A 25,407-nucleotide genomic window follows, 5' to 3' on the forward strand; every position below is an offset into this window, starting at 1 on the left:
CGCCGCAGGAGTTGCCGGTGTTGACTACAACGTCAAACCGCCTTAGGGACTCCGGCTCCGGATTTTCTGTCGGGGTTTACTCCCTTAGCCTTTCCCCTGAAGAGGTATGCCGCAAGGCAGCGGAGGTTTTTTGGAGTCAGAGTTTTCCTTCTCTGATGTACCCTGACTGGAAGATCGAACCAGCGACACTTAGCTCGCAGGCCGACGCTCAATCCACTGAGCTAAACCAGCCAGGGCAGAAACTACCAGAAGTAAATCCAAGGAAATGGGGCACATCTTTATGGATTTAATAAAGAGAGGGGTATTCCAGAGTTGAGAAAATACTAAAAGCAAAAGGGTTAGGTTTGGGACTTTAACTAGGCTTTGACTAATGTTCTAATAAGGGGGCCAGTGTGGCTGGAATGGAGTGAAAGAGAGGTTTCAGCTTCTCTGGGGTATTTGTTATTGTTTTGGTGGAAAGGAAAGAAACCCATCTGTGACATAATGATGGAACATAATTGCAAATGAAGATTCTCTTTATAAAGAATTCAACTAGTTCATGCAATAAGCAATAGAGATGAGAGAAGAGTGAAGATGGGAAATATATAAAATGAAGTCACTTGAGCCAAGCTGCTAAAATTATTAACATTATGAAGGTTGAGGCATGTGGAAAGACTCTATTCTTGTTCTAACTATCCTGGGAACTTAAACTTTTTTGAACTTTCCAGCCCTGCGTCAGTGGCTGGATATATATATAGACACACCAGACTTCCAGACAAACCTCTGGAAAGCCCACCAAAGGACTCACACATCCAGCTAATATCCATTTTCTAGACAACTGGATGTGACCAGACCTCCTGGCACCCATCTTCTAGACCACTTGTCAGCCATCGTCCAGACCACCTGACACCTACCTGACTAATAACCATTCTGGATGAATCCTAGGTCTAAGAATGCAGAACTGATCATTCTCAACAATGTTCTTTTTACTGTAAGAACTCTTAACTTTTCCTTCTTCTTTGGAACACTTCTAGGTTTTTGCCTAGCTGTGTTTACAGTTTTCAAGCACTGAGACCCCTGAATAAAGCTTTGTCAAGCCTCCTGATTCTTTCTGAGTATGTGTGACAGACGGTTTGTAAAAAGTGAAGTTGAAGTAGGGGATGCCATAACTTGTAGAATTAAAGTCTTTATTTTCCTGTTAAATAACTAGAGGAGTCTTATTGTCTCCAGTGTTTATACTTACTATGTCATAATCAATGTTTATTCTATCTTGTTCCAAAAATGATTTGATGCAACTGTAAGTGCACAATGGCCTTAAATGCCTTCTTTCACTTTACCTCTTTTTCTTAATTTTTTAAATTGTTATTTTATTACAGTTGCCCAAATTTATCCCCCATTTCTCTCCACTGCCCCCCTGACTCTCACAGTCAAAAAAATATGGAACGCTTCACAAATTTGCATGTCATCCTTGCACAGAGGCCGTGTTAATTTTCTCTGTATAATTCCAATTTTAGTATATGTGCTGCCAAAGCGAGCACTATCTCTTAAACCTCTCCTCTGCTCCGGCCTCACTGACTCTCTTGCCTTTCCCCCACAGGGTCTTTGTGCTTGGTTCCCACTGGCCCTTCTTTCTCTTTGACCACCCCCCATCATGTGAATTCTTGACTTCACTATAAAGTCACCTTTTCAGTAAAGCCTTCTCTGTGTGAAAGAGAAACCCCACCACCTGCAGTACCTATTTCTCTTTCTATTATACCTATTATGAACATTCCACACATCTTACTTTTTTTTTTTTTTTACTTTAAGTCTCCTTGTTGTACAATGTAAGCTCCACGAGAGAAGGGATTTTTATGTGTTTTCACTACTGTATGCTCAGAGCCCAGAACACTGCCTGGCACATAGTTGCATGAATTCTGTGGACTCCACTGCCTAACTAAGCAAGGAGATGATTGGTTGGTTGACTGAATTAGGGAGAGCAGAACCTTTCATTATTTGACTAAAATATTTATCATGTCCTTATTTAGCAACGGCACTGTTCTTTTTTTATCATATACATATATTTATTTTTTATTTGATTTAATAGAGTGAATGAGAAACAGAGAGACTGATTTGTTGCTCCACTTATTCATGCATTTGTTGGTTGATCCTTGTATCTACCGTGACTGGGTATGGAATCTGCAACCTTGGCATATAGGGACGATGCTCTAACCAACTAAGCTACCAGGCCACGGCTACATAAATACTTCTTTAACAGACTGGTTTTTGGAGTTTTAGGTTCCCAGCAAAATTGGATGGAGAAGTATAGAGATTTCCCATTTACCCCAACCTCATGCCCTACCTTTTGCACTATCAGCATCCCCCAACAGCATCCCCAGTTGTAACACTTGTTACAATTGATGAACCTACATTGACACATTATTATCACCCAAAATCCAGAAAATTCTTTGTGCTCTGGCTATTCATCCCTGTCTTCCCAAAATTCTTGACAACCACCGATCTTTTTGTTGTCTCCATAGTTTTGCCTTTTCCTTAATGTCATATAGTTGGAATCATATAGTATTCAGCCTTTTCAGATTGGCTTCTTTCACTCAGTAATATGTACTTAAGGTTCCTCCATGTCTTTTCATGACTTGATAGCTCATTTCTTTTTAGTGCTTAATAATATTCCTTGCCTGGATGTAACATAATTTGTTTATCCATTAACCTACCGTAGAGCATCTTGGTTGCTTTCTAGTTTTGGCAATTATGAAAAAAGCTTCAATAAATATCCAAAAATAGGGTTTTTTTTTTTTGTAGGTAGCTATACGTTTTTCAATTCTTTTGGGAATGAGCACTGTTCCCAAAGGAGCTGGCACCAGAATACGAAGATAAGTAGAATAAATAGGATAAAGTTCCCAGGTTCTCACACCCAAGTCGAGTAAACAGTTAAGAATTATAGCAATGTATGAACGATGTACTCTGGCTGCATTAGGGAGGAAACACTTCTATCTGCTTGGCAAGATCAGGGACATCTAAAGATGCTGTGAGTTACCAAGCAGGCAGGCTGTGTTCGAGGTCCCGAGCTTCCCCACCCCCACCCCCACCCCAGGACGCTAGACAGGATGTTATTGAGGAAGGGTGACCGCGGTGCCAGAGGGACAGAGGTGGGAGGGGCACCGAGAGGTCCGAAAGCTGCTGGGCGGGGAGGGGCCGGAGGCGGAGCCGAGGGCGCGCCCTCTGATGACGTCACAGACAGGCCCTCCTATGAGCTCCGGCGCTGACGGCGGTTTGCTTACTTCTTGAGCCAAAGCCGCGGGTGTGTCATGGCGGATAACCGCGCTCAGGCTCTTGACTCCGTGAGTGTTGGTGTTCGTCCCTGGTCCTTTTTCTTGTCTGTCCCGATTTTCTTTCTTTTCGTGTTTTTCCCACCTGACTCTTTGCCTCCCTGACTTCGCTGGCTGCCGCCGGGCGAGGAGGAACCTGTGAGGCTGCTAGTCCTACCCCTCTCACTGGCTCTGCGGCGCCCGCTGTGGTCCGTAAACACGTTTCGGTCCACTCTGTAGGCTACAGGCCCAGTGGGAAGCCAGGAGCAGGCTCACGGCGAGACCCCTGACGCAGTGTAACTGATATTCAGGTAAAGCTTTAGAGATCCAGGGCATGTAAGAGTTAGCAAAGCATAGAAAGCACTGAGGGAGGTTTCCAGGCGGAGGTAAAAACATGTTTAAAGGCAAGAGGTAGAGAAGATGTCTTTGAAAATCTCAAGAAGTTCGGTTGAGTAGTGATGGAGGGGTCAGACAGTCTCGTAAATCTTGCTAAGCAGCAACTTTAACCTGAGGACAGTCGGGAATTATTAATAACTTTAAGCAGAAAAATGATTGGATGAGGTTTGTGTTTTCATTTCCCGAAGTAGCAGTGTAGAGAGTGGGCTAGAGAGTACTATTTAGAAGGCTGTGGTTGAAATGTATGTAATGAGAGAGGATGGTGATCCCAACCATGGCAGCAATGTTGAGGTTCCAGAGGGGAAGGCAGAGTTAAAAAAAAATATTATATATATATATATATATATATATATATATATATATATATATATAATTAAAGAGATAAAACCTAAAGGACTTAGGTCCTGTGTAGGGAAAGGAAGGGAGTTAAGGAGACATCCAGGTTTCAGGGTAGAACTATTTGGTTCAGGGTGCTATTTGCTGAGTTAGTGAACACTGGAAGAGGAGTGGATTTTGTGAAAAGCCAGTGTTGAGCATATGTGGTGCCTGTAGGTTGGCCAGGTGGAGAATCTGATAGATTCATGGATATAACTAGAGCTGAAGTAGAGATTTAGCTCTACTAAAGTAGTCAGCATCTGTGGATGAGGTCATTGAGAGGAAACTATATAGTGTTTTCCAACTTCAGCCTATGTCAATATCAATCTGAGGAGCTTTTTTAAAATACAGACTCTGCCCACCCCATTCTGATGTCGTAGATGAGATCACCTAAAAAATCACCTGCATTTTTAATAAAAATGACAGTTCTGGCTATGACTTTGAGAAACAGCAGTGTTCAATGTACCAGGCAATTGAAAGATAGGCTTTCAGAGGAGTAGGGGCTAAAAAAGATGACCAAAAGAGGAAGACAAACAGTAACAGAGTCTGAGCTTTGATTCTGTTGGTGGGCAATTCTCAGTGATGACCTGGTCCAGTTTGACAACCCTGACCATGAATGAGTGTTTGGCACAGGTGGAGTGAAGGTGAAAGTCAATGGCAGAGCTGTCTGGATTACTTCAAGGACACTGAAGTCATCTAGAACTTGAAGACTGGTTTTTGCTAAAGATTAACAATGTGGAGGATTGATCACAAGGCTAATAGGGGAGCACTGGAGGAGCAGGCATAGAGCTATAATGGTTTAGAATTATCAGTGGGGATGAAGAAGGATTAAGGTCCTTCCCCTAAGTATTAAACTCTATCAGAATTATAAAATAAAGCTTCCCAGCCCTGCAAGTAGGCCAAGTTGGTCCCATGCCCTAGAGTTATCTACATAGAGGCAAGTATATGTTCAGAATCTGTGACAAGTATACAAAGATGGTTCACGTCCTTCTTAGAAAGCCCACATCTTAGCTGAAAAGGCGGAACAGGAAACAAGTGGGATTGTATTATATAGGTATTTAGCTTATGGGAACTCAAATGAACAGATGACTCAGTTTGAGTGTCATCCTGTACAACAAAGAGTCCTGGGTTCAATTCCTGGTCACGGCACAAACCTAGGTCATGGGTTCGAGCCCCAGTGGGAGCATGTACAAGAGACAACTGATTGATATTTCTCTCTCCCTCTCTAAAAAAATCAATGAGAACATATCCTTGGATGAGAATTTTAAAAAATTATACTCTACTTATGTTTTTTTTAATGTACTATTCATTATTAGCCATATTTCTGTTTCCATATATATTGCTATACAGTACTCTATCCTGTTCTTTATGAGCAACATAAGAGATTTTTTTTAAAGGGTGCATTGACCAGTCTTTTTCAAGTTGCTGGCTTTAGAACCAAACTCTACATAAAATGGGATTCCATCCTCTTTGGTAATCATTGCGCTTAATAAAGGTATGTGCAAGTTACTGTGGGAGCTCTAAGGAGGGAGCAGCATTTTGCCTGGGATGGTCAGAGAAGGGCTCACAGAGGAATAAAAATTCCAGTTGAGCACTTTAGGGATTGGTGCAAATTGTTAAACAAAAAGGCAAGACCAAAGCTGGATGGCCAGCTGTCTGAGTTGATTATATAGCTGGACTAAAGACTTCTAAGGTTTCTTTAAGCTCTGAACTCCTTTACATTTTCTTTTCATTTACATGCCTTCTTGACATTTTTTTTTTTCTGTTCCTTTATTCTTTCCAAAATTTCCTTGGTTGGTAGGATTGTCATGAAGATATTTTAACCAGATTCACTTTCCTTAGGAACAAACCTGGCTTGAGGCTGCCCAGGCCTTCATCCAAGAGACCCTGTGTCCAGCTGACAGGGAGCCTAATGTCCAGTTGACTCAGTTGGTAATTGACTGTGTGAAGACTACCTGGTTGTCTCAGGGGAAGAATCAGGGTTTTACACTGCCTCTCAGCTACAGGTAAGGAGAGGTGGGGTTCAGGGGGAGTTCAATTTGGAGTTAAAAAGGAAGGACCTGAGAAGAGTGAGGGTAAATGTGCTAAGGGGAAGAAAAGGTAGTGTGAACACAACTCCCTTCTGCCAAACTTTTTCATTCTCCATCAAGCTGCTTTGCTTTTCCCATAGTTTTCCAACATTGGCTTAAGTGAAGTTTAGAGGCAAGGAAATGAAGGGAAAAGACAAGGAGAAGATTGTAAGAAAATTTGGAGAAAGAACTCTCAAAGTGTAGAGAAAAGCTGATACTATTTCACTTTGTGTATTAAGAAACAATGACTCACCAAGTGTAGATAGTTGTGTTTAAGACCATCTTAGTTTGAGTCCTTCTGAAGGTATTTTTGCTTTTTTTGTTTACTATTTCCTGAACTGTTCTAGGCAATATTAATAAAGCAGCACAAGAAAAGGGTTCTGTGGGCACGCTCTCCCTCCCAGGAGTACACCTGCGCCTTTTCCTTCCCCCTTCTTCTTCCCCCACAGGTGTGCCTCTCCTAAACTCTAAGGGACCCCATGAGACTTGCAACCAGGGGAGCAACAGGCAGCAGCAGCTCGTCCCAAGCTAACCCCCCTGAACCTCCCTTTTCTCTGATTTCTCAGTAAGCCAAAGCAGCCCCACCTAGGCTCTCTCTCCTGTTGCTTCTTCTATCCTAAGCCCTTCCTTGTTTCATTGTCCCCAGCTTTAATAGATGTACTCTCAAAATGAAAGCTCATGGCTAAATAAATTTGAGAGACTTTGGATATAATAAGCTATTCTAGGAGAGTTGTGAGACTCATTAACATATTAAAGGCTCTGAAAATCCTACAAAAATAAACCTCCTCCTAGAAATGTCCATTGTCTTGCCCTGACTGGTATGGCTCAGTGGATTGAGTGCTAGCCTTCGAACCAAAGGGTCACTGGTTCCATTCCCAATCAGGGTACACATCTGGGTTACAGCCCAGGTCCCCAGTTGGGGGTATGCGAGAAGCAAACACACATTGATGTTTCTCTCCCTCTCTTTCTCACTCCCTCGCCCCCTCCCTTCCCTCTCTCTAAAAATAAATAAAATCTTTAAAAAAGAAATATCTACTATCTTGAAAATGAAGTATAGTATTCATGTGGATATCTTTATAGTATTTTTACTACACATATTTACCCCTAATCAATATACAGTAGTTTTGCATGCCTTTAGTTTTTATATAAATACCATTTATATAAGTCCTTTGCAATTTGCTTTTTGCACTTAACATTATGCTTCTGAGAATTATTCTTATTGACAACCCATTTATGGTAACTGCCCTATGGTATTCTATAATATGTGAGTATACATATCACTGTGTATTTATCTTTAAAAAAAAAAAAAGGTAGAAATCTGTTTAGGTTTGTTTAATTTGTCATTTCCCAAACTTACTTGAGAGCAGGATACCTTTTCCCTGGCCCTCCCTTAATCTGCCTGTAGTTTGGGAAACACGTCACTCAACCTGGCAGTATGTCTCAGTCAGTAAAGGCAGGGGATCTTTGGTGAGAAGACAACTTAGTTGTACTCTGTGTTATCCAAAACACCATTTCCAAAAGTCTGTGAAGTTTTTTCATCCATGGACTTCATTATAAACCAATGGTAAGTGACAGGTGTTGGAGAAGATATGGAAAAAGGGGAACCCTTGTACACTACTGGTGGGAATGTAAATTAGTACAGCCACTATGGAAAACAGTATGGAGGTTTCTCAAAAAACTAGGAGTAGAACTACCATATGATCCAGCAATTCCTCTTCTGGGTATTTACCTGAAAAATATGAAAACACATGTATAAAGGCATACGAACCACTATGTTGATTGCAGCATTATTTACAATAGTCAAAACATGAAAGTAAGTGTCCATTGATGGATGATTGGATGATGAAGATGTGATATATATACATACATAATGGAATACAACTCAGCCATAAGAAAGATGAAATAATGCTATTTACAACAACATGGATGGATTTTTGAGAGTATTATGCTAAGTGAAATAAGTCAGATGGAAAAGGACAAAAACTGGAGGATTTCACTCCTGCAGAATGTAAAACAAAAACAAACTCATAGATACAGACAACAAAATGGTGATTATCAGAGGGGAGGTGGTGGGGGGAGGGTGAAGTGGGTAAAGGGGTCACATACATGGAAATAAAAGGAAATTAGACTTTGTGTGGGGAGCACCTAATAGAGTACATAGATGTTGAATTATAATCTGTACACTTGAAAATTATATAGTGTTATTAACCAATGTTACCCCAATAAATTTAATTTTAGAAGATTAAAATAAACAAGGATGGGGGGAAATTTCTAAAATGGAATACTGAGAGAAACAAGTGTATTAAAATATTACTCATAAGTTATTTTTCACACAGAACGGTGAAAAATGTACTTCAACTATATAGCTTCAGAATAAAGACAAAAAGAATTGCAAACCAAATAAATAAACCAGTGGTAAACAAAAGTGCTGGTCCACCGGAAGGTAAATTAACACACTTCAGTCTTCACTGAGAAAGGCTTGCCTGCAAAAAAGAGCTGAACTAAACAGTGTACTTACTGGCATTGTAGTTAGCCAGGTACTTAAGGCTCAACTTTTAAAAACCTTAACATTTTACCATATTTGGTTTAGTTCTTTTTAATAAGAAGTAAAATGTTACAGATTTAGTGAAGTCTTTCAGGGCTCAATGCTGATCCGATTCTTGCCTACCCCTTCTCAGGTAATCAGCATCCTGAAAGGAATGGCAGGCTGATTGGGTATAAACACCATCAGCTTCACTATCTGTTTTCACATTGCCCTCCAATGGAGTCGCACCAGTTGACACACATACCAACGTACATCTGTATCCTGAACCTTTTTCTTATCTGGTTTTTACCCTTTTTTAAATGCCTATTTATAGGCATTAAAAGATATTTTAAATCCAAAGTAATTTCTGAGGGCCCTCTTACCTGGGGGCTTTTAACTCTTCTCATTCAACTCCACTGGACTTCGTTTTCCCTTTCTTTTCCTGCAATTCATGTTCATAACTGTTAAGATGACATTATTTATTTAAATATAGAATGAGATCTCATTTGAAAGCTTCGGGGCTAGTGTGGGAAACATCCTGGGACAGGGAACTACTTAACTACTAGTTGTAGATGAAGGAGTTGAGACATCCGTGAAGTCTACTGCATTGGGGTTAGGGTCTCCCACTGGTGAGTTGAGTGTGTGCCTAGTGACCTCAGTGATCACAGTATAATTACAAGAACAGCCAAATCTCTTAAAATTCTGGCATTACTAGAAAAGTGAAAAAGTGGTAAATCAGCAATTTTTAGGGACCTGGAACCTTGAAGTTTCTTATTATTCAAGATAAATGTAAAATTGACATAGAAATTTGAAAGATAAAAATATATTATTAATTTTATTTATTCTTCATTGAGTGCCTGCTATGTGCCAGGCAGTATGCTAGGCCTCGAAAGTTAAAGAGCAATGACAAACGCAAAGTATTTGAGGTTATCACCTTCAGTCTTGACCCAGACCCTAAAGAATCTGGGGAAAATGATCCCTGTTTTTTCTCTTTTCTGTATTGAGGGTAAAGAAACAGCTCTCTCCCATTGCTTTTTCCTGGGCCTTTAGAGAAGTTGGAAAACACAGAAAGAACATGGACTTTTCAGTGAGGCACGGTGGCTTTGCCACCTCCTTCACTGTGAACCTGAACCTCTCTACGTTTCTTTGTTTGTGGTTTTATGAGGGGTTTGGTGAAGACTCAGTACAATGTCACGTGTGAATGGACCCAATATAGTATATGCATAACAGGCTCAACACACTTGAGTTTGTGTTTTTGCCTTTTATCTGCTCCAAAGCCATCTGGGAAAGAATGAAGCATATGTGGCAGAGGAGTGGGCCATCTAGAACAGCATTCCCACGCTTCAGTACTCATACATGGATGATGTTCATGGTACAACAAGGGTAAATTGTGCTGTTTTGTGACCTTATCCTGTTTCATTTCCACTCAAAAATCATGGGGATGCAAATGTGTGGAATAATGATATTCAAAGATGTTAGTCTATCACAACTCTGATAACTTATTATTTATCAAATTATTTATGATATACCTTACAACTGATAGCGACTCAGCAGTATTATAACACTTTAAGAAGGGCTGACCTCACGTATCTCTTAAGATTTGGAAACTCTTGATACCAACTCCCATTTCAGCCTCCGCTCCCCAGTAGGCTCTAGCACTGTGACATTCCAGATGAGGAAGGACACCTGGCTGGGGCCATTGGGGTAGAGTCATTAGGCAGATGCCTATGTGGCCCCATTGACATTTTCTGTGGATTTAAGAGCTGAGATACTGTCAAGGGAGCTGTTTGTGGTATCTTTAAACTGCCCTCCCCCCACTCACCTCCTCAGGCCGCTTTGCATTCCCACTTCATTTCTCTGGGTCCGCTCTGTGGCACTGTCTTGTTCAAGGTACTATTCAGCATAGACTTTCTTCCCTACTTTCTCCCTGGCTACTACCCAGGCTTTGAACCCAGATCCCATCCTCATTTTCTTAGGCTCCTGCCCCAGCTTTTTCCCCTTCATTCAGTCAAGCTTCTCTGTTAGTCCATGTTCCCATCGACACCAGGGGAATTATCAGGATTGAGGGTAATTTCCTAGGCTTGGACACAGCTTTGCAAGACTTGGCTCCCTTCGTTCTACAGCTTTGTCTCAGTGCAGGACCTCAGAAGCCACCAGCGTCTCCCATGCTGCAGCCACCTGTCCTGGAGCAGTACTGCCTACCAAGCATGGGCCCAAGAGGCTGGACTACGTGGGACGCCCCTGCCCCGGGAGCGGCTGTTACTTTTAGGGACGCTAACAGACTTATCGGGGGACTTGGAACCAGAGCGCAGGGATGGAAGCCTCTATGTGAAGGATAACACTGGTATCCTGGGCTGCGAGGTGAGTAGGAAGGGGAAAGTCGGATGCCTCAGATCCTGGTAAGACTGGGGTCCATCCGGTTAACCCTTGGTTTTGGTGTTTTCTAGCTCATCGATCTGGATCTTTCTTGGTTGGGCCACCTCTTTCTGTTCCCCAGTTGGAGTTACCTTCCTCCTGCCAAGTGGAATTCCTCAGGGAAAGGGCACCTGGAGCTCTGGGGTGTCCCCGTGCCGGTGTTCCCCTTGACTGTCAGTACTGGCCCCCCTGCCCCTATTCCTGTGCTCTACCCAGAGGCTGCTGCCTGCCTCCTCAGGCACAGGTAATTCTTCCTTCTCTAGGGCAGAGGGACCGGTCTGAACCTGGGAGCATGATGGGGGGGTCAGCGGAAAGAAGGAGAGAAGGTGTGGAGAGTAATACTGATGGAATGTTCCAAATAGGGCCTCTTTGGAAGAGCTACGGAAAAATAGCAATTTTACATCACTATTGGGTTATTCTTTACAGGGAAGGGGAGACATTTGTAGGGGAAATAAGAGAAATAATCACTTTTTTCTCTCTTCATTCTACCTTCTTTAGTGGCAAGCTCAAACTTGTGCAGCCAAACCTGGCTGGGAAGCTAGTTCGATTGAGTGCTCTGGTGAAAATTCGAAAGCAAGCTTACTTTGTTCTGTCTCTTGGTGAATCATCCCCAGCTGGCAGCCCAGCGGGCAGCCATGTATCCATCATTGTGCAGGTGAGGATTAGGGTCAGTTCAGGGGCGTGGGCATGCAGAAGGGTGTTAGAACTTTTAATAGGAAAAGTAGCAACATATGAAGAGCCATGTAGGAAAGGGAGACAACTGGGGGGGAGGGTTTGTTTCCTGAAACAGTTTATGTTGAGGGGCAATTCCAGGTAATGTCATTCCCGTGTATAGGCAACAGGGAATAGACTCTCCTGCTGTGCAGTTTGAGTAGACAACTTTTTTTATTGTGTGTGACATTTTGCAAGTCTGCCAGGATCACTTGTTTTTCCCCTGTATTGGAAGGATAAGCAAGAAAAATATTTATCTGGACACCACTGAGACATTGAATACATGCGCTTTTTTAACAACTTGGTACTGATTGTTGATTCTGTCAACTGGCAAAATTTTAATATCATTAATTTTTACACTAATTATTTTTTATGACTTATACAATTACCTGAATGAGGTTCCAAAAGCATTCAAAACAATTAAAGGATGAAAAGGCTTTTAAACATGCATATCAAAAAAAGAAACCGAAATTTATTAGCACTATTAGAATTCTGAACTGTGTCTGTGTGTGTCATCAGCTTGAATAACAGTGATTAAAGTATAATGGAACTTAAAATGCTAAAGCTAAAAATTCTTAGAAGCCACTAAAATTTCTGATCTTGCTTTTTCCTCCTGGGTTAAAGAGGTGCTCGTGTATCGTATTTTCTTTACATTAGAATATTTTAAGTCTCCTAGAAACCACTCAAAGTCTGTGCAGGGCAGGACTGGTTCATTCATGTACTACATGTCAAGGTGTCAAGGGAGAAATCTCTGGAATGCACTTGAATTTCTGCAGGGTGACTGAAGTAGGGTAAGCCCCTTCGGTAGTTTACAATCTTAGTGTAGATGTTATATAGTATTGATTTATAAAATAAGAATAAAATAATACTAAACAGTATGTAAGTTCTAAGATGTGTGGCATGGTTTGTAACTCCTGTCGCAGGTCAGGTAGTTTGTTATATGGAGGGAAGCCTTATGTGAGTTGAGACTTGATCTGGGTCTTGAAGGGTGGACAGGATTTAAATCACTAGACAAGAGGGGAGGATGTTCAGGACTGGAGAACCACCTGTCCCAAATTCAGCCTTTATCCAGTATGTACTATAGTGCTAGACAGTTTGGTCAGTTCAGAGGCACAACACTGAATAAGATAATGGCTCTTGTTCCTGGAAGCTCTTAATTGTTCAGGATCATACATGCTGTGGTAGGTACCTGCACATGCAAAAGACATTGTGAGGGTGCAGAGGTGGGCTTTGGAATAAGCCTGGGAGTTCAGGGGAGGAGTGATCATGGCATATTTATGGGCTGCTGAAGAGACATTGGAGACACACTGTCGCTCTAGATGACCCCAGTGAGTTTTTGCTGTGTTAGAAGAGTGAGGTCATTTCTTGAAAATGGAGAACTGGACTCTGAAACAAGGAGTAACGGTTCAGGGTAGTTGCTGTGCTAGGTGGCTGGGGGTAAGAGAGTGCTAAGCAGTGACAGGGTCCAGCTGGACAGCATCACCGCCAGTGTTTGGCACTGGGGTGGCGTGGGTCTGTCTTCCTCAGGTTGTTTTTTTGCATTAGAAAAGGAGTTGAGGAAGTAGCTGTGGCAATGTGGTGCTGGAACCGAGGAAAGGAGGATCTCAGTGTCTGAATAACGGAGAAGGGGCTTCGATACTGGAGGTCCTCAGAGGAATGCGGGAGAGCAGAAGGACCAGCATTTATTCATTTGTTTGTTCAGTCAAACCATTATTAACTATTTATTTTGCATAAGCAGTAAGCTTAAGTGAGGTCTTAGCAATAATACCGTATGAGTTGTGATGTCCAAGGTCTGATTGAGGGTCCTTAGCTGCTAGGTCTGTGAAGTTGAGCACAAGAGACAGAAGTTCAATTGTCTTGGCCATCGGTGTGTTTTGAAGCCCTGGGCATGGCGGCAAGCAGTTACGCCTGCAGGAGGAGCCTGCCCAAGAAGATGGCACATTTAGGAGCAGTCCCCTTTTTCCTTGGGCTTAAATTTCTTCAACAACTACCCTTCTCTGTTCTATATGATGCCCTGCTGTCAGGTGTCAATTTTTATTTTCCTACTTTGATATTTCTCATTTTCTTATAAAAGAAAGTCTTCAGCATGTTATCTCTGGGGCTTTTTTTTTTTTTACCTCGGTTCTCCCATCCTGTCTCCTGCAACTCACAAGAACGTTCCTTTTTCTCCGCCCTGGCCAGTGTTGTCATTGCCTCGCTTGTTCTAAGTTCCGAACGTTTCCATGCCGTTGCCTCCTGCGTGAAGTGCCCTTCTAGCTCTCCACTTCAACAAACCAGAGATGTCCTTCAACTCCACTTCTTTCACTTGGCCTTCCCAATCATTCCAGTCCATCCTGACCTCTTTCTTTCTCTGAGACTTTAGCAAATGTGTATTCTCTTTGTCACCTGATCACACATGGCTCCCTATTATTACCTGGGTTTGTGTCTCTGTTTCCCTAGTGGTTTGAAATATGTTGGAGAAGAGGAAACTGTCTCTTATATTTCCCTTAACATCTATCCTAATACTGGATACATAGTATCCAGTGCATACTGATTAAATAAGTGGAAATTGTTTATATGTTATAGGGTGGGATAGGGGGAGTGCAAAAAGGGCATAATTTTCTGAATGGAATATTTATGTATCCGGAAGGAAGCTTTAGGGGTGGTTTGTATCTTGGGGGCGGGATTGGGAAACATTTGGCATCTCCTATGAGAGAGGAGAGATCCTGAACATTCTATGGATTAAGATTTAATTGACAAACAAGGAAGATGAGGCAAGGAAAGCTCATGAGGAGCAGGTCTTTGAGGTCAAATCATGATGGAAAGGGCCTCTGACAGAAGGACAGCTTTGTGAGAAGCATCTCAGGTACCACATTGCCTGCCTCTGCACAAGCCAGGTCCCTGCCCAGCTGCTCTGGCACCGAGCCCTCTGGCCTGGTAGGGCCTATGTGCTGACCGAGCTGCGAGTATCCAAGATTCACGGTCACCGTTACCATGTTTGGACGACCACTTCCTCCTCTCACCTGTTGCCACTGAAACCAGAATGTGTGCGAGAGCTGGACCTGCAACTGGAGCTGGGCGGACCCCTCTTGGAGGCTGACCCCAAGCCACTCCCCGGGACAAGCAACATCCAAGACAGGAAGAAGCAAAAAGATCTTGTCCGGGACTCCAGACTCTTATCTTACACAGTGAGCATGAGGGAGAGATCAGAGCTTGAGGGGCAGGGAATGTGGGTCTCCAAAGAAGAAGGAAATGGGGATCAACTAACCCTTTGACCTCTTTGACCTCTTTGCAGGGAAAGGTCACTGGCATGCTGAATCAGGCTGCTGGCCTGTATGAGCTGGATGGGCAACTGGGGCTCTGCCTCTCCTACCAGCAAGTCCACGGCCTCAGGCAGGTGCTACGACCGGGAGTCTGTCTGGAGGTATGTGAGGAATTGGAACTGGTGGCAAAAAGAAGCTTCTCAGCAGCTTCACTGACCTTTATGCACTGGTGTGTTTTTTTGTAGCAGGGTGGGAGCCTTTACAGCAAAAATATAAAAATAGTACGTGTGTATGGGTGGGCATGTGTGTTTGTTAAGAATGATTTGGATGACAGCTCAGATCAGAAAGGAGAGGCTGGGGCATGGGGGGGAGGGTTTGGGACCAGAGCATCTCCTTCACAGAAGGGCCTTCTAGCAGGAGGAGGAGGTGGTGGAGCTGAAGCACAGGCGTAGTGAGGGCTGGAATGATGTCGGGCGGCCCAGGGAGTAGGCAGGCCACCGCAGCCACGAGCCCCCTGGCCCACAGAAAGACTCGGTGGAGCTTGTGGGAGATGAAGGCTTACCCCAAGGGCAGTAGGTTGTGATGGAGGCTGAGCGCAAATCACCTGTATAGGACAAATTGGGTTTCTCTTGGGACCCAGGCAGTGGAACTCTGCAGTTAACTCTGACTGTGGTCATTGAGTTGGCTTCAACTCTGCTTTCTCACTTTTTCTGCCTCCCCCAGCTCCAGGATGTTCACCTCCTCCAGTCAGTGGGGGGAGGGACCAGAAGGCCGGTGCTGGCCCCTTGTCTCCGTGGTGCTGTTCTACTTCGGGGCTTCTCTCGTCAGAAGCCTGAGACCCAATCTTGCCCCCAAGTCTGGGGGGCCTCTCTGTATGAGCAGCTGGTATGGGAACGTCAGCTAGGGCTTCCACTCTACCTGTGGGCTACCAAGGCCCTGGAGGAGCTGGCCAGCAAGTGAGCAGGATAAGGTTCTGGGCTGGGGGGGCAGTGGGAGTGGGGCACTTCTTCTGTAAGGGAAGCAGGATCCTGGAAGAGGCAGTCTTCAGGGTAAGTGACTCAGTTCCTTTCCCAAGGCTGTGTCCCCACGTGCTGAGGCACCGCCAGTTCCTGCAGCGCGTCTCTCCTGGGAGCCCCAGCCTGGGACTCCAGCTCCTGGCTCCTGTCCTGGATGTTCTGGCTCCACCGTGCACCCCCAGTCGGAATGTACACAAGGAGATCCTTGGAGAGCCACATCACTGTCCGCTCCAGAAGGTCTGAGGATGTGGGGGAAAGATGGGTGGCAGAGCTCATGTGTGGGGGTGGGGAGCACGTGGGATACCTGATCTGATTTTTCTTCTCTTCTGACAGTATGCTCGGCTGCAAACTCCTTGCTCCTTCCCCACCCTGGTCACCCTGAAAGAAGAAGGATGGCGCAGAGCTTGGGCCTCCTTTGACCCTAAGGCCCTTCTGTCCTCCCCAGAGGTTTCTCACCTAACCAGCTGCCAGCTCAATCAGCGCCTGGCCTGGTCCTGGCTCCGCCTGCTGCCCTCCACTTTCCATCCAGCCCAGGTAAGTGGGGATCCAGCAGGACTGGACTTGGGGCATTTCCTCTTTTGCCATCCACATGACCACTTCCATAGTCACTTCTTGTCATTTTGACCGACTAGCCTTCTAACTGGACGGCCCCCTCCCTGCAGCAACCAGAAAGAGTGTGGTAAAATGTAACTTGGATGACAAAACTCTCTTGCTTTAAGTTCTTTTCTTGTTTTTTCCAGTGCACGTAAAGTAAAACCCAGACTTCTTATGTCTGATGAGGTCCTCTCACCTCGATTTGAACACTTTCCCACAACCATACATGTGAACACATGTGTGTGTTTTTCACATCTGTCTTCCCAACCTGAATATAAGTTCTTTGAGGTCAGAGACCAGGTCTTTTCTGTTTATTTCATAGCTAACATTTAACATAGTACCTGATGCATCATAGATGCTCAATATTTGCTTAATAAGTACCTGGTACCTTGGCTTTCATCTCCCCGCAGGTTTTAGTTGGGGTTCTGGTGGCTTCATCTCGTAATGGTTGCCTACAACTTCGGGACCAAACGGGTTCCCTCCCCTGTCTACTCCTGAACGAGCACTCGCAACCCATCACTGACCCCCGGCTCATAGGTTTGGAGTTCAGAAGTGGAGAGAAGGTGGTGGTGGAGTAGAGGGTCTCAGAACAGGGGGTTTGGGAGGGAAGGACCTGCGGGATTTTCTAGAGATGCTGAAACAGCATCAAGTTAATCAAGCCTGGGGAAAGTTCTGGAAGACTGGAATTGGCAGGTAGAGAAAAGGAGCAAGGGGTTCCCTAGCCAGACCTCCAATTCCCAACACCCATTTCTCCCTCCAGAGCGCCTAACATGCACCCCAGGATTGCAGCTCCCATTGCCTACACTCTTAGTTTGAAAGAATAATGGTCGTATTTGAACTTACTGAGATTTGTAGATAAAGAAATCCTGGGAAGCAAGGGTTTTTTTAGATCTAGGAGCAGGCATTTATGGATTTGTGAGAAAGTAGAATTGAGGCCTTTCGGCCTTGGAGGTCAAGGGTGGGATGGACATGTGGATGGAATGGTTTCTCCCTTGGAGACGTCATCCCTCTGAGGTGGAGGTCAGGTCAGGCCTAGGTTGGGCAGCAAGATCTGCAGGGTGGTCTGCTTCACTTCCCATTGTCAAAATAGAAACCTTCTTTCCTCTAGGCTGCTTGGTGCGGGCAGAGAGGTTCCAGTTGATCATAGAGAGGAATGTGAGAAGCAACTTTCCTTCCTGGAAGCAGCTGAGCATGACAGGCTTCATCCACATGCAGGAGGCCAGGTTAGCTTCTTGGGGTCCTGGCTGTGCTCCGAGTCTCTGAGGAAAAGGAGAAGGGCCTGGCGCAGATGTTGGAATGCTGGGGCCCACGACACCTGATTCTTGTATCACGAAGAAACCTATTCACATCTCTCCCAACAGAGTGTACGTCCAGTTCTCTCTGGCCGATGCCCTGATCCTGCGTGTGCCCAGACCCTTCCTTCACTCAGCCACCTGTTCAACACGTCCTCAGACAGAGCCCACCCTCCCCGAGAGTTCCCACACAGGACAGAGCCGGCTGTTCTTGCTCTCCCACAAGGAGGCACTGATGAAGAGGAACTTTTGTGCCCCCTCAGGAGCTAGTCCAGAGGTGCCCAAGCCCACCCTTAGTTTCCACGTATCAGGGAGCTGGCTTGGGGGCACTCAGAGGACGGAGGGAACTGGATGGGGCGCACCCGAGCTCAAGGGAGATGAGAACAAGGATCAGAAGGTAAGCCGGGACTGCAAGGGCCTAGGACTTGACCTGTGCCGCTAGTTCCTGTCTGGAACCCCAGGACCTTGCTCTCCTTCCTCACAGGTTCTCCTCATCTTTCTCGGGCCCTCAGTCCGCTGGTTTGAGTTCTTGCACCCTGGACAAGTGTACCGACTCGTAGCTCCTGGCCCTCCCGTGAGTGCCCTGCTTCATCGTACCCTCCCCTAGAAGGCTTCTTTTCGCGGGGGGTCTGGAGAGGAAGTGCCAGTGCCTGGTCACTCTCTAGGTCTCCTAGCAGAACGGTGGATCTAGATCAAGTAGAAGGGTTGACTGCGTCTAGGTCACTTCTTCACCAGGCCCCAGAGAGAACAAAATTGGGTCATAGTATTTTGTGAACCTTCCTCTGGACTAGGACACACTCAGAGACCATTGCCTTCTCATTCCCTGGCAGACACCAATGTTGTTTGAGGCGGGTGGCTCATCCTGCGTATCGCAGCATCCTCTGGAGTTGGCTGGTTGTACCTCCTGCCTCACTGTCAAGGATGAGTGGACCCTGGAACTGGAGGGCTCCCAGGATACCCCAGATGTGCCGAGTATCAACAAGGCACTGCCCGAATCCTCACTGACCGACCTGTTCGGTGGCAAGTAAATGTCTGCCAGCTTCTCCAGCTCGTTTGGGCTGTTCTCTCTTCCTCTGCTGTGGTTAGGTTTGGTGAACGGTCGGTTCTCTGCTATAGCGTGCTTCCTTCCTGTGATTTAGCTCCTATAGGAAGATGTAAATGTAAGATGGAAATTGTGTTTCGTACCTGATTTTCCCCCCAGCATGTTATTGTGTTGAAGTGATCATGAGCAGGCATTCTCACAATTCAGGAAAAGTCTTAGCAGTAAGAGAAAATGGAAGAAACATTTTTTAAAATGTAAGGATAAAAGCTGAAATTCTATAGAAAAGGGCCTTCTTTTAGTACAAGAAGTGGCTGGCTTATGGCTTTAGGAACAACTATTCTTTTCTCTCCTACCCCCTAAGCTTCTGGGGGTAGCTGCAGATGCAAGCGAAGGGGCTGCAGAGGTATTTCCCCCTGTGCTAAACAAACAAGACTACTGGACTGTATGTGTAATTTTTATGAGGCTGGTCTGTACTAGAAGTGAATGTTTTCAAGGACCTATGATTTCAAGGAGCGAGCATGAGCTCCAGCATATAAAGCTGCAAATGTTGGGCTGACTGAGATTCCAGGGGTAAACACAAGTAGAAATTTAATTCTGCTGGCACACTTCTTGGTAAGGCCTCTGGTTACAAAGTTGTATAAGTTTTGAGTGATCTGCCACAACCGTCTTTTTCCCATAAACCCTGCTACTTTTAGTGTGTGATTCAACACAGTGTGAGATTTTTCAGGACCTTATAGGTGACATTCTAGCAGATAACTTTAGCTACTTTTTCTGTCCTTGGTCCTGACTCTCCAATCTCTCTCTGCTTTCTTATGCCTCCATTCTCACTGTATTTCTCTGACCCTTCAGCCTCACCGATGCCTTGGTGTCTTTCTCAGCTGAGATTCTGTCACGGACACTGTGTGACCCACTTCTAGCCACTCTCCAGACAAAGCCTGGTAATGACAGCTCTGTTGGGGGAGGGTATAAAATGGAGTGATGGGACCTTGTGATCCAGACAGGTACCACTAACCCCTCCCCTTTCCTTCTGTAGGGAGCACTGGGGCCAGGAGAGGGTGTGTGAAGATAACCGTCGCTTTAGAGACTGCTGACTGTGAATTCCCCCCTCACTTGGACATATATATCGAAGCCCCACACTTGCCTCCCCCACTGGGACTCCTTCCAGGAGCCCGAGTCTACTTTAACCAGCTGGAGAAAAGAGTTTCCAGGTGAAGATCTATTTAGCTGGCTTTGCCTCTCCTCTCCCTGTTCCTGTGGTTCTCGTGAATGGCCACCCCTCCCTGTGCTACAACATGCCTCCTTTTCTGATATTACATTCACTATGTTACTCTGGAGTTTGTGCACTCTGCTCTCATGAGTTGTCCCAGACCAGGCCTTCCCTCTGCTTTGACAGCCGGGACTAGGGTGCATCCCTCGGGGGTGTGGCCAAGCCTGGGATGCAGTCCCAACTCCAACCTCAGGTTGACTTTTTTTCTCCTCCTCTTCCACTTGCAGATCCCACAATGTTTACTGTTGTTTCCGGCCATCCACTTCTGTGCAGGTCCTGAGTTTTCCTCCAGAAACCACAGTCCGGTCAGTGCCCCAGGCTCTGATCCCCACACACTGCAGCCTCACGTCTGCATCCCACACACGTTTCTGGCTCTAGGAGTTTTTCCATAACTAGTCTTCTCCAATCCTAGCAGGATGTGTTAAGTCAGAGCCCCAAATAAAAATGCCCAGTACCTGTCATTTTACCCAGAAGTATTTAGTGTTCTAGGCTCTTTTTAAAGGCTTTTCAGTCTAAAATGCAACTATCTTTTCTTGGCTAACATCTTGGTTGTTCAAGTGTGAAAAATAATTGATGACAGTTGGAGATTAGAAATCAAAATGGGGAGTTTGGGGCTTCCAGAAAGGCGCAGAAGCCACTTATCCCCATTCCTATGCCTGTTGAGTCCTCCCAAGCGTACCCTGCCTTCAGAACCCCGTTGACTGTATCTTGACACCTGTCTCTCCGTCTCTGTTTAGTGCTCCTCTGCCCCACATCTACCTAGCCGAACTGCTGCGGGGTGGTCAGGCCCCATTCCAGGCCATCGCCTCTTGTCATATTGTTTCTGTCTTCAGCCTTCAGCTCCTCTGGGTGTGTGCTCACTGCACCAGCCTCTCCCTCCAGGTATGGGAGGGGGCAGGCTGAGTTGAGTGCTTGGTGACAGAGGGATGTGATGGGACCAAGAGGATTTTTCTAATCACTTTTTTCACCCCAGGGAAGGTGTACGCATCAGGGTTCCACTTGCCCCACTCAGACATCTATAAGCCAGGCCGACATCAGGTGAGCACAGAGTGGGTGCCCATCACACCATTTACTTCCCTACATGACTTCACCTTTGTGCTGCCCCTTTGTTAACATAATCCTTGGCTTGTGGGAATTGCTTGATACATCTTTTTGAATGAATGAGTGAGGGTAAATGAGTTAAAAATGAAACGGTGGCGAGGGAGGCATGTTGGGTTCAAGTGACTGGTACCTGCATTTGCTCTGAGAGTTTCTGTTTCTCACCCCCTACGCCCACTCCAGGCTCCTAGTGGAGGATGGGACTGCCGAAGCTGTGGTGACCTGTAGGAATCACCATGTGGCAGCAGCACTAGGGCTGTGTCCTAGTGAGTGGACCTCCCTCCTAGAGTTTGTCAGAGGGCCAGGGAAAGTGGCCTTGCAATTTATAGGGCCTGGAGCCCAACCTGAGGTGAGATGTGGCTGGAAGGTTCCCGAGGGTTTGGTGGATGGTTAGGAGCTGAGTTCTGATTAATCCTGAGTTTCCCTTTCTAGTCCTCAGCCAAGATTCATGAGCCCTTGACCCTCTTCCTCTGGACACTTTGTACCAGCCTCTCTGTCCTTCGCCCAATTGTGCTTTCTTTTGAGCTCAAGAGGAAACCCTCCAAGATTGTCCCTTTAGGTAAGGAGGTGGGATGTAGATAAATAAGTCCCAGGAGGAAGAGCTACAAGGGATTGATAGGGCACTTCTGGAGTTGGGGTGAAGAATGGTGGATGGGGACTAAAAACCTCATTCATAAGACATGTATTTTCCTCTCTTCCTGTCTCAGAACCTTCTCGGCTACAGCGATTCCAATGTGGGGAGCTCCCTCTCCTGACTCATGTGAATCCCAGGATCCAATTGTCATGTCTCTCTCTCCAGGAGACAGAGCATTCCAGCTCCCTGGGGGCATTTGCTTCCTCCTGCTAACCTGAACTGCAACAATGGCCTGAAAGTTCTTCCTATCCTGTTAGAATACTTGAGGCCTGGCCCCGGCTTCTCCCACGTGTCCTGGCCCTTACCTTGGTGACTGAACTAGGACCCCTGATCCTGTAATAACTAACTGCTACCCTACTGTGATTTCTCCTCTCGTATTCTTTCTGGTGCCAGCCTGCCTTGGGGATATTGTGGAAATATGCAAATTATGGTGTTGATATTTCCTGTTGGGATCAAGGTACCTGCACTCACAGGTGGTCTTGAGCACCTGGGTTCTGTCTTTGTGGCATGGCAAGAGAAACAAGACTTGCCACTTAGACTGCAATAAAGCTCTAGTGATGTTTTTTACATTTGTGCTGTGTGTGAAGCCCTGTTGTTTACCATCATTTCCACCCTTGTTTTCCCCCAATGCCAAAACTGGTCTTAAGAGTCTCTGGTCCAGGAGAAGAAATGATACTAAATGTCAGTCCCTAAAGGGAGTAAATTGGCGCAAGCTGGAGGCAGGGTAAACATCACTATGATGGTCTCAGCAAGGTCGGGCTGGGGAAGAAGTCAAGTATGCAAACCTAGAGTTGTTGGAAAGTACAAGATGGGTATAAGGGGGTGGGGTTCGGGGGAGTGCCAAGCATTAGGAGAGGCATTTGAGGAACCTATACCATGGAACCCCAGTAAAGTGGTCAGTGCTGTGGGATGGATTCCTGTGGGTCAGACCTAAGGCAGATAGATCCTTGGTCTACACCATGAGACCAGTAGAAATTCCTAAGTCAGAACCCACAGACCAAGGAGTTGCAGGATCAATTAGAGGTGCCCATGCATTTGGTTGGCATTCTCCCATTTCTTTCCTGGGAGCTGCTTGCTCAATGAAGAGGTAGAACCTCTTAAAGCTTTTCAGAGGGCATTCCTTCCTGGCCTTTTAGAGATCGCTTTCCATTTGTATTCGGAAGGCTTTTAGTACATAGCCAGTTCCTCATGGAATTTGTTAGGTTGCCTACGTAATTGTGTAATGTATATAGGCATATTTTAGAAAATCAGTTTGTGTGGCTGGCCGGTTAGCTCAGTTGGTTAGAGCGTGGTGCTAATAACGCCAAGGTCGCGGGTTCGATCCCCGTACGGGCCAGGTGTGTTTTTTTTTTCCCTCCCCCCCCCCCATTCCCCCCGTCTGTTCTACACGTATTATTACCAATAACTTTTTGCCCAGAGCCAGTTGCTTCCTGATCGCAAACGACACAGGACCCGCTACTTTTCAAAACCTGAATTGCTGCCTCGCTCCAAGCTTTGGAACGGTGCTCTCTGGGCTGAGGCGCACGGAGCATTCCCCCGCGGCTTCCGCGGCTTCTCTTCCCTGGGAACGCATTGCTGGAGGCCGGTGGGAGAAAGGGAAGATCCGGGACGAGGATCCCAGAAAGGCAGGGCCGCGAGCGAAGGGTCGATTCCGATTCTAACTGCCCTGGTGTTTGCACTTGTCAGCCTCCTAGCCCTGGAGCCACGGATCAGTGAAAGAGGGTGCATTTTCTGGGACGACCTAAGAAAACCTTCACACAGGGTATATTACCACGTGTGTGTAGTCGTGGCCGAGTGGTTAAGGCGATGGACTAGAAATCCATTGGGGTCTCCCCGCGCAGGTTCGAATCCTGCCGACTACGTTTGTGTATTTTTCTTCACCGGTGCTTAAGAAATCCTCTGGTGGCCGGAATCTTCGACTTTGGAAAGCCCCCCAACCACGCACTTTCAGTGACGGTTGAGATCTTTGGTTTACTTCCTTCAACATTGGGGGCATCCCACTAATGGGTGTTTGACTCTAAATCTGGTTGATATGTCAAAATTAACTTTAGGAAAATTTTGAAAGTGTTGATGTAGCCAGGCTCCAGCGCTATTTTCCTGTAGTGTGATATCAGGAGCTTCTACAACAACTTCGGCGCCGTGGCTTAGTTGGTTAAAGCGCCTGTCTAGTAAACAGGAGATCCTGGGTTCGAATCCCAGCGGTGCCTTGTGTTCCAGTTCTGAGGACAGTCTGTTTTTACATTTTGTCACTGAATCCATATCCCCCAATGGATTAATTAATTTGTTTTTTAGTAGAGGACGGAAGGGTTATACAGTTTCGCACTCAGAACATTCATATTTCTTGCTGAGAGGAGCTGCCAGTTCCGTGAAACGATCACTCCAAAAGCTTGATTTCTGACCAGGGCGGGAATCCTGAGGAGACCTACACCTTCCTTTGCCCCGCTGATGTCACACCCAGCTAGTGCTGGTGGGTTAGCCAGGCGACGCTGCAAACCCTGCAGGAGGAGCCACCCCATCTCCCAGGCCATACCCTAGGATGTCCGCTAGAACCTGAGTTGGTTTGGGTTTTCTTTTTTTCTTTCTTTCTTTTTTCTTTTCTTTCTCTCTCTCTCTCTCTCTCAATCTTTTTTTTTTTTTTTTTTTTTGGTTCATCATATTCCAATTTAGTTCAGAGCCTCAGAAATATATATAAATAAAATTTTAAACTGGGGTGAAGGGTGCATCTTCTATGTGCAGTTCTCGTACCAGGCCCTTCACATATAGTTAGTTACCTTCATTTGCCCCCACAAGCTGGTACTCAGGGTTAGTAGGTAGCAGAGATGACTGGCCTGGCAACATCTAGTTTGTTGCAGGAGGACACTGAAGGGCTGGGACAGGGTGGGAGTAGAAGAATGCGCATTCTGGGTGGAGTCTCCAGACCCCTTGGACGGGCAGGGCCCGTTTGTGAAGCTAGGCTAGTGAGGGCAGAAGTAAATGCTGTGGAGAAGGAGGTAAGAACTAAAAACAGGCCGTTGGGAGGGCCTATACCTCATTGGAAGATAGGCAGAAGGTCTGGACACCATTCCTTGGCCTGAGAACCACTGTAAGATGTATGACCAAAAGTGTTGGCTTGAAGGAATTGCTATGTGAAGGTGATAGATCAAGTAAATGATGCAGCACCACTGAGACCAGGTTTGTGCTAAGCACTGTGCATAAACAAATAAAGAAAGCACAGCCCCTTTTCTCAGGTCATAGGGAGGAAGACACAGTCACATCATAATGTGAAGGTGTTGTGAGAACAGAGAATAGAAATGGCCTCTCACTGGGCCTGAGAGTGGAGAGTGGTCAAGGAGAGGATTTCTGGAGGAGATAAGCTAAATCTTAAAGACCATGTGGAAATTTGCCATATGTTCTATTAAACAACTAGTGTACTATGTAACAACCACTGTTCTAGACCCTGGGAATACAGGAG

General features: G+C 45.6%; 1 protein-coding gene and 4 non-coding genes across 5 annotated transcripts; 4 read left to right on the forward strand and 1 right to left on the reverse strand.

Moving 5' to 3' along the window:
• Positions 1 to 1,410: 1,410 nt before the first annotated feature.
• Positions 1,411 to 1,517, reverse strand: LOC149997617 (U6 spliceosomal RNA). The gene has a single exon (XR_016507372.1). It is a non-coding gene; the product is annotated as a U6 spliceosomal RNA (small nuclear RNA).
• Positions 1,518 to 3,220: 1,703 nt separating this feature from the next.
• Positions 3,221 to 22,525, forward strand: CTC1 (CST telomere replication complex component 1). Its single transcript, XM_090291419.1, has 23 exons — positions 3,221 to 3,314; positions 5,895 to 6,058; positions 10,769 to 11,006; positions 11,093 to 11,304; positions 11,559 to 11,715; positions 14,648 to 14,938; positions 15,046 to 15,174; positions 15,737 to 15,969; positions 16,089 to 16,266; positions 16,363 to 16,563; positions 17,034 to 17,160; positions 17,732 to 17,846; positions 17,985 to 18,312; positions 18,400 to 18,489; positions 18,746 to 18,939; positions 19,807 to 19,895; positions 19,991 to 20,165; positions 20,452 to 20,529; positions 20,962 to 21,106; positions 21,198 to 21,262; positions 21,506 to 21,671; positions 21,755 to 21,881; positions 22,030 to 22,525. Exons 1-23 carry the CDS (start codon positions 3,282 to 3,284, stop codon positions 22,167 to 22,169), a joined length of 3,675 nt encoding a protein of 1,224 aa, XP_090147545.1. The 5' UTR covers positions 3,221 to 3,281; the 3' UTR covers positions 22,170 to 22,525.
• Positions 22,526 to 23,218: 693 nt separating this feature from the next.
• On the forward strand, positions 23,219 to 23,292 carry TRNAI-AAU (transfer RNA isoleucine (anticodon AAU)). The gene has a single exon. It is a non-coding gene; the product is annotated as a tRNA-Ile (tRNA).
• A 444-nt stretch (positions 23,293 to 23,736) lies between these two features.
• TRNAS-AGA (transfer RNA serine (anticodon AGA)) lies at positions 23,737 to 23,818 on the forward strand. Its single transcript has one exon. It is a non-coding gene; the product is annotated as a tRNA-Ser (tRNA).
• Positions 23,819 to 24,089: 271 nt separating this feature from the next.
• Positions 24,090 to 24,163, forward strand: TRNAT-AGU (transfer RNA threonine (anticodon AGU)). Its single transcript has one exon. It is a non-coding gene; the product is annotated as a tRNA-Thr (tRNA).
• Positions 24,164 to 25,407: the final 1,244 nt, after the last annotated feature.

The sequence above is a fragment of the Furipterus horrens genome, unplaced genomic scaffold (assembly GCF_987537825.1).
Source record: "Furipterus horrens unplaced genomic scaffold, mFurHor1.1.pri manual_scaffold_11, whole genome shotgun sequence".
Classification (NCBI taxonomy): Eukaryota; Metazoa; Chordata; class Mammalia; order Chiroptera; family Furipteridae; genus Furipterus; species Furipterus horrens.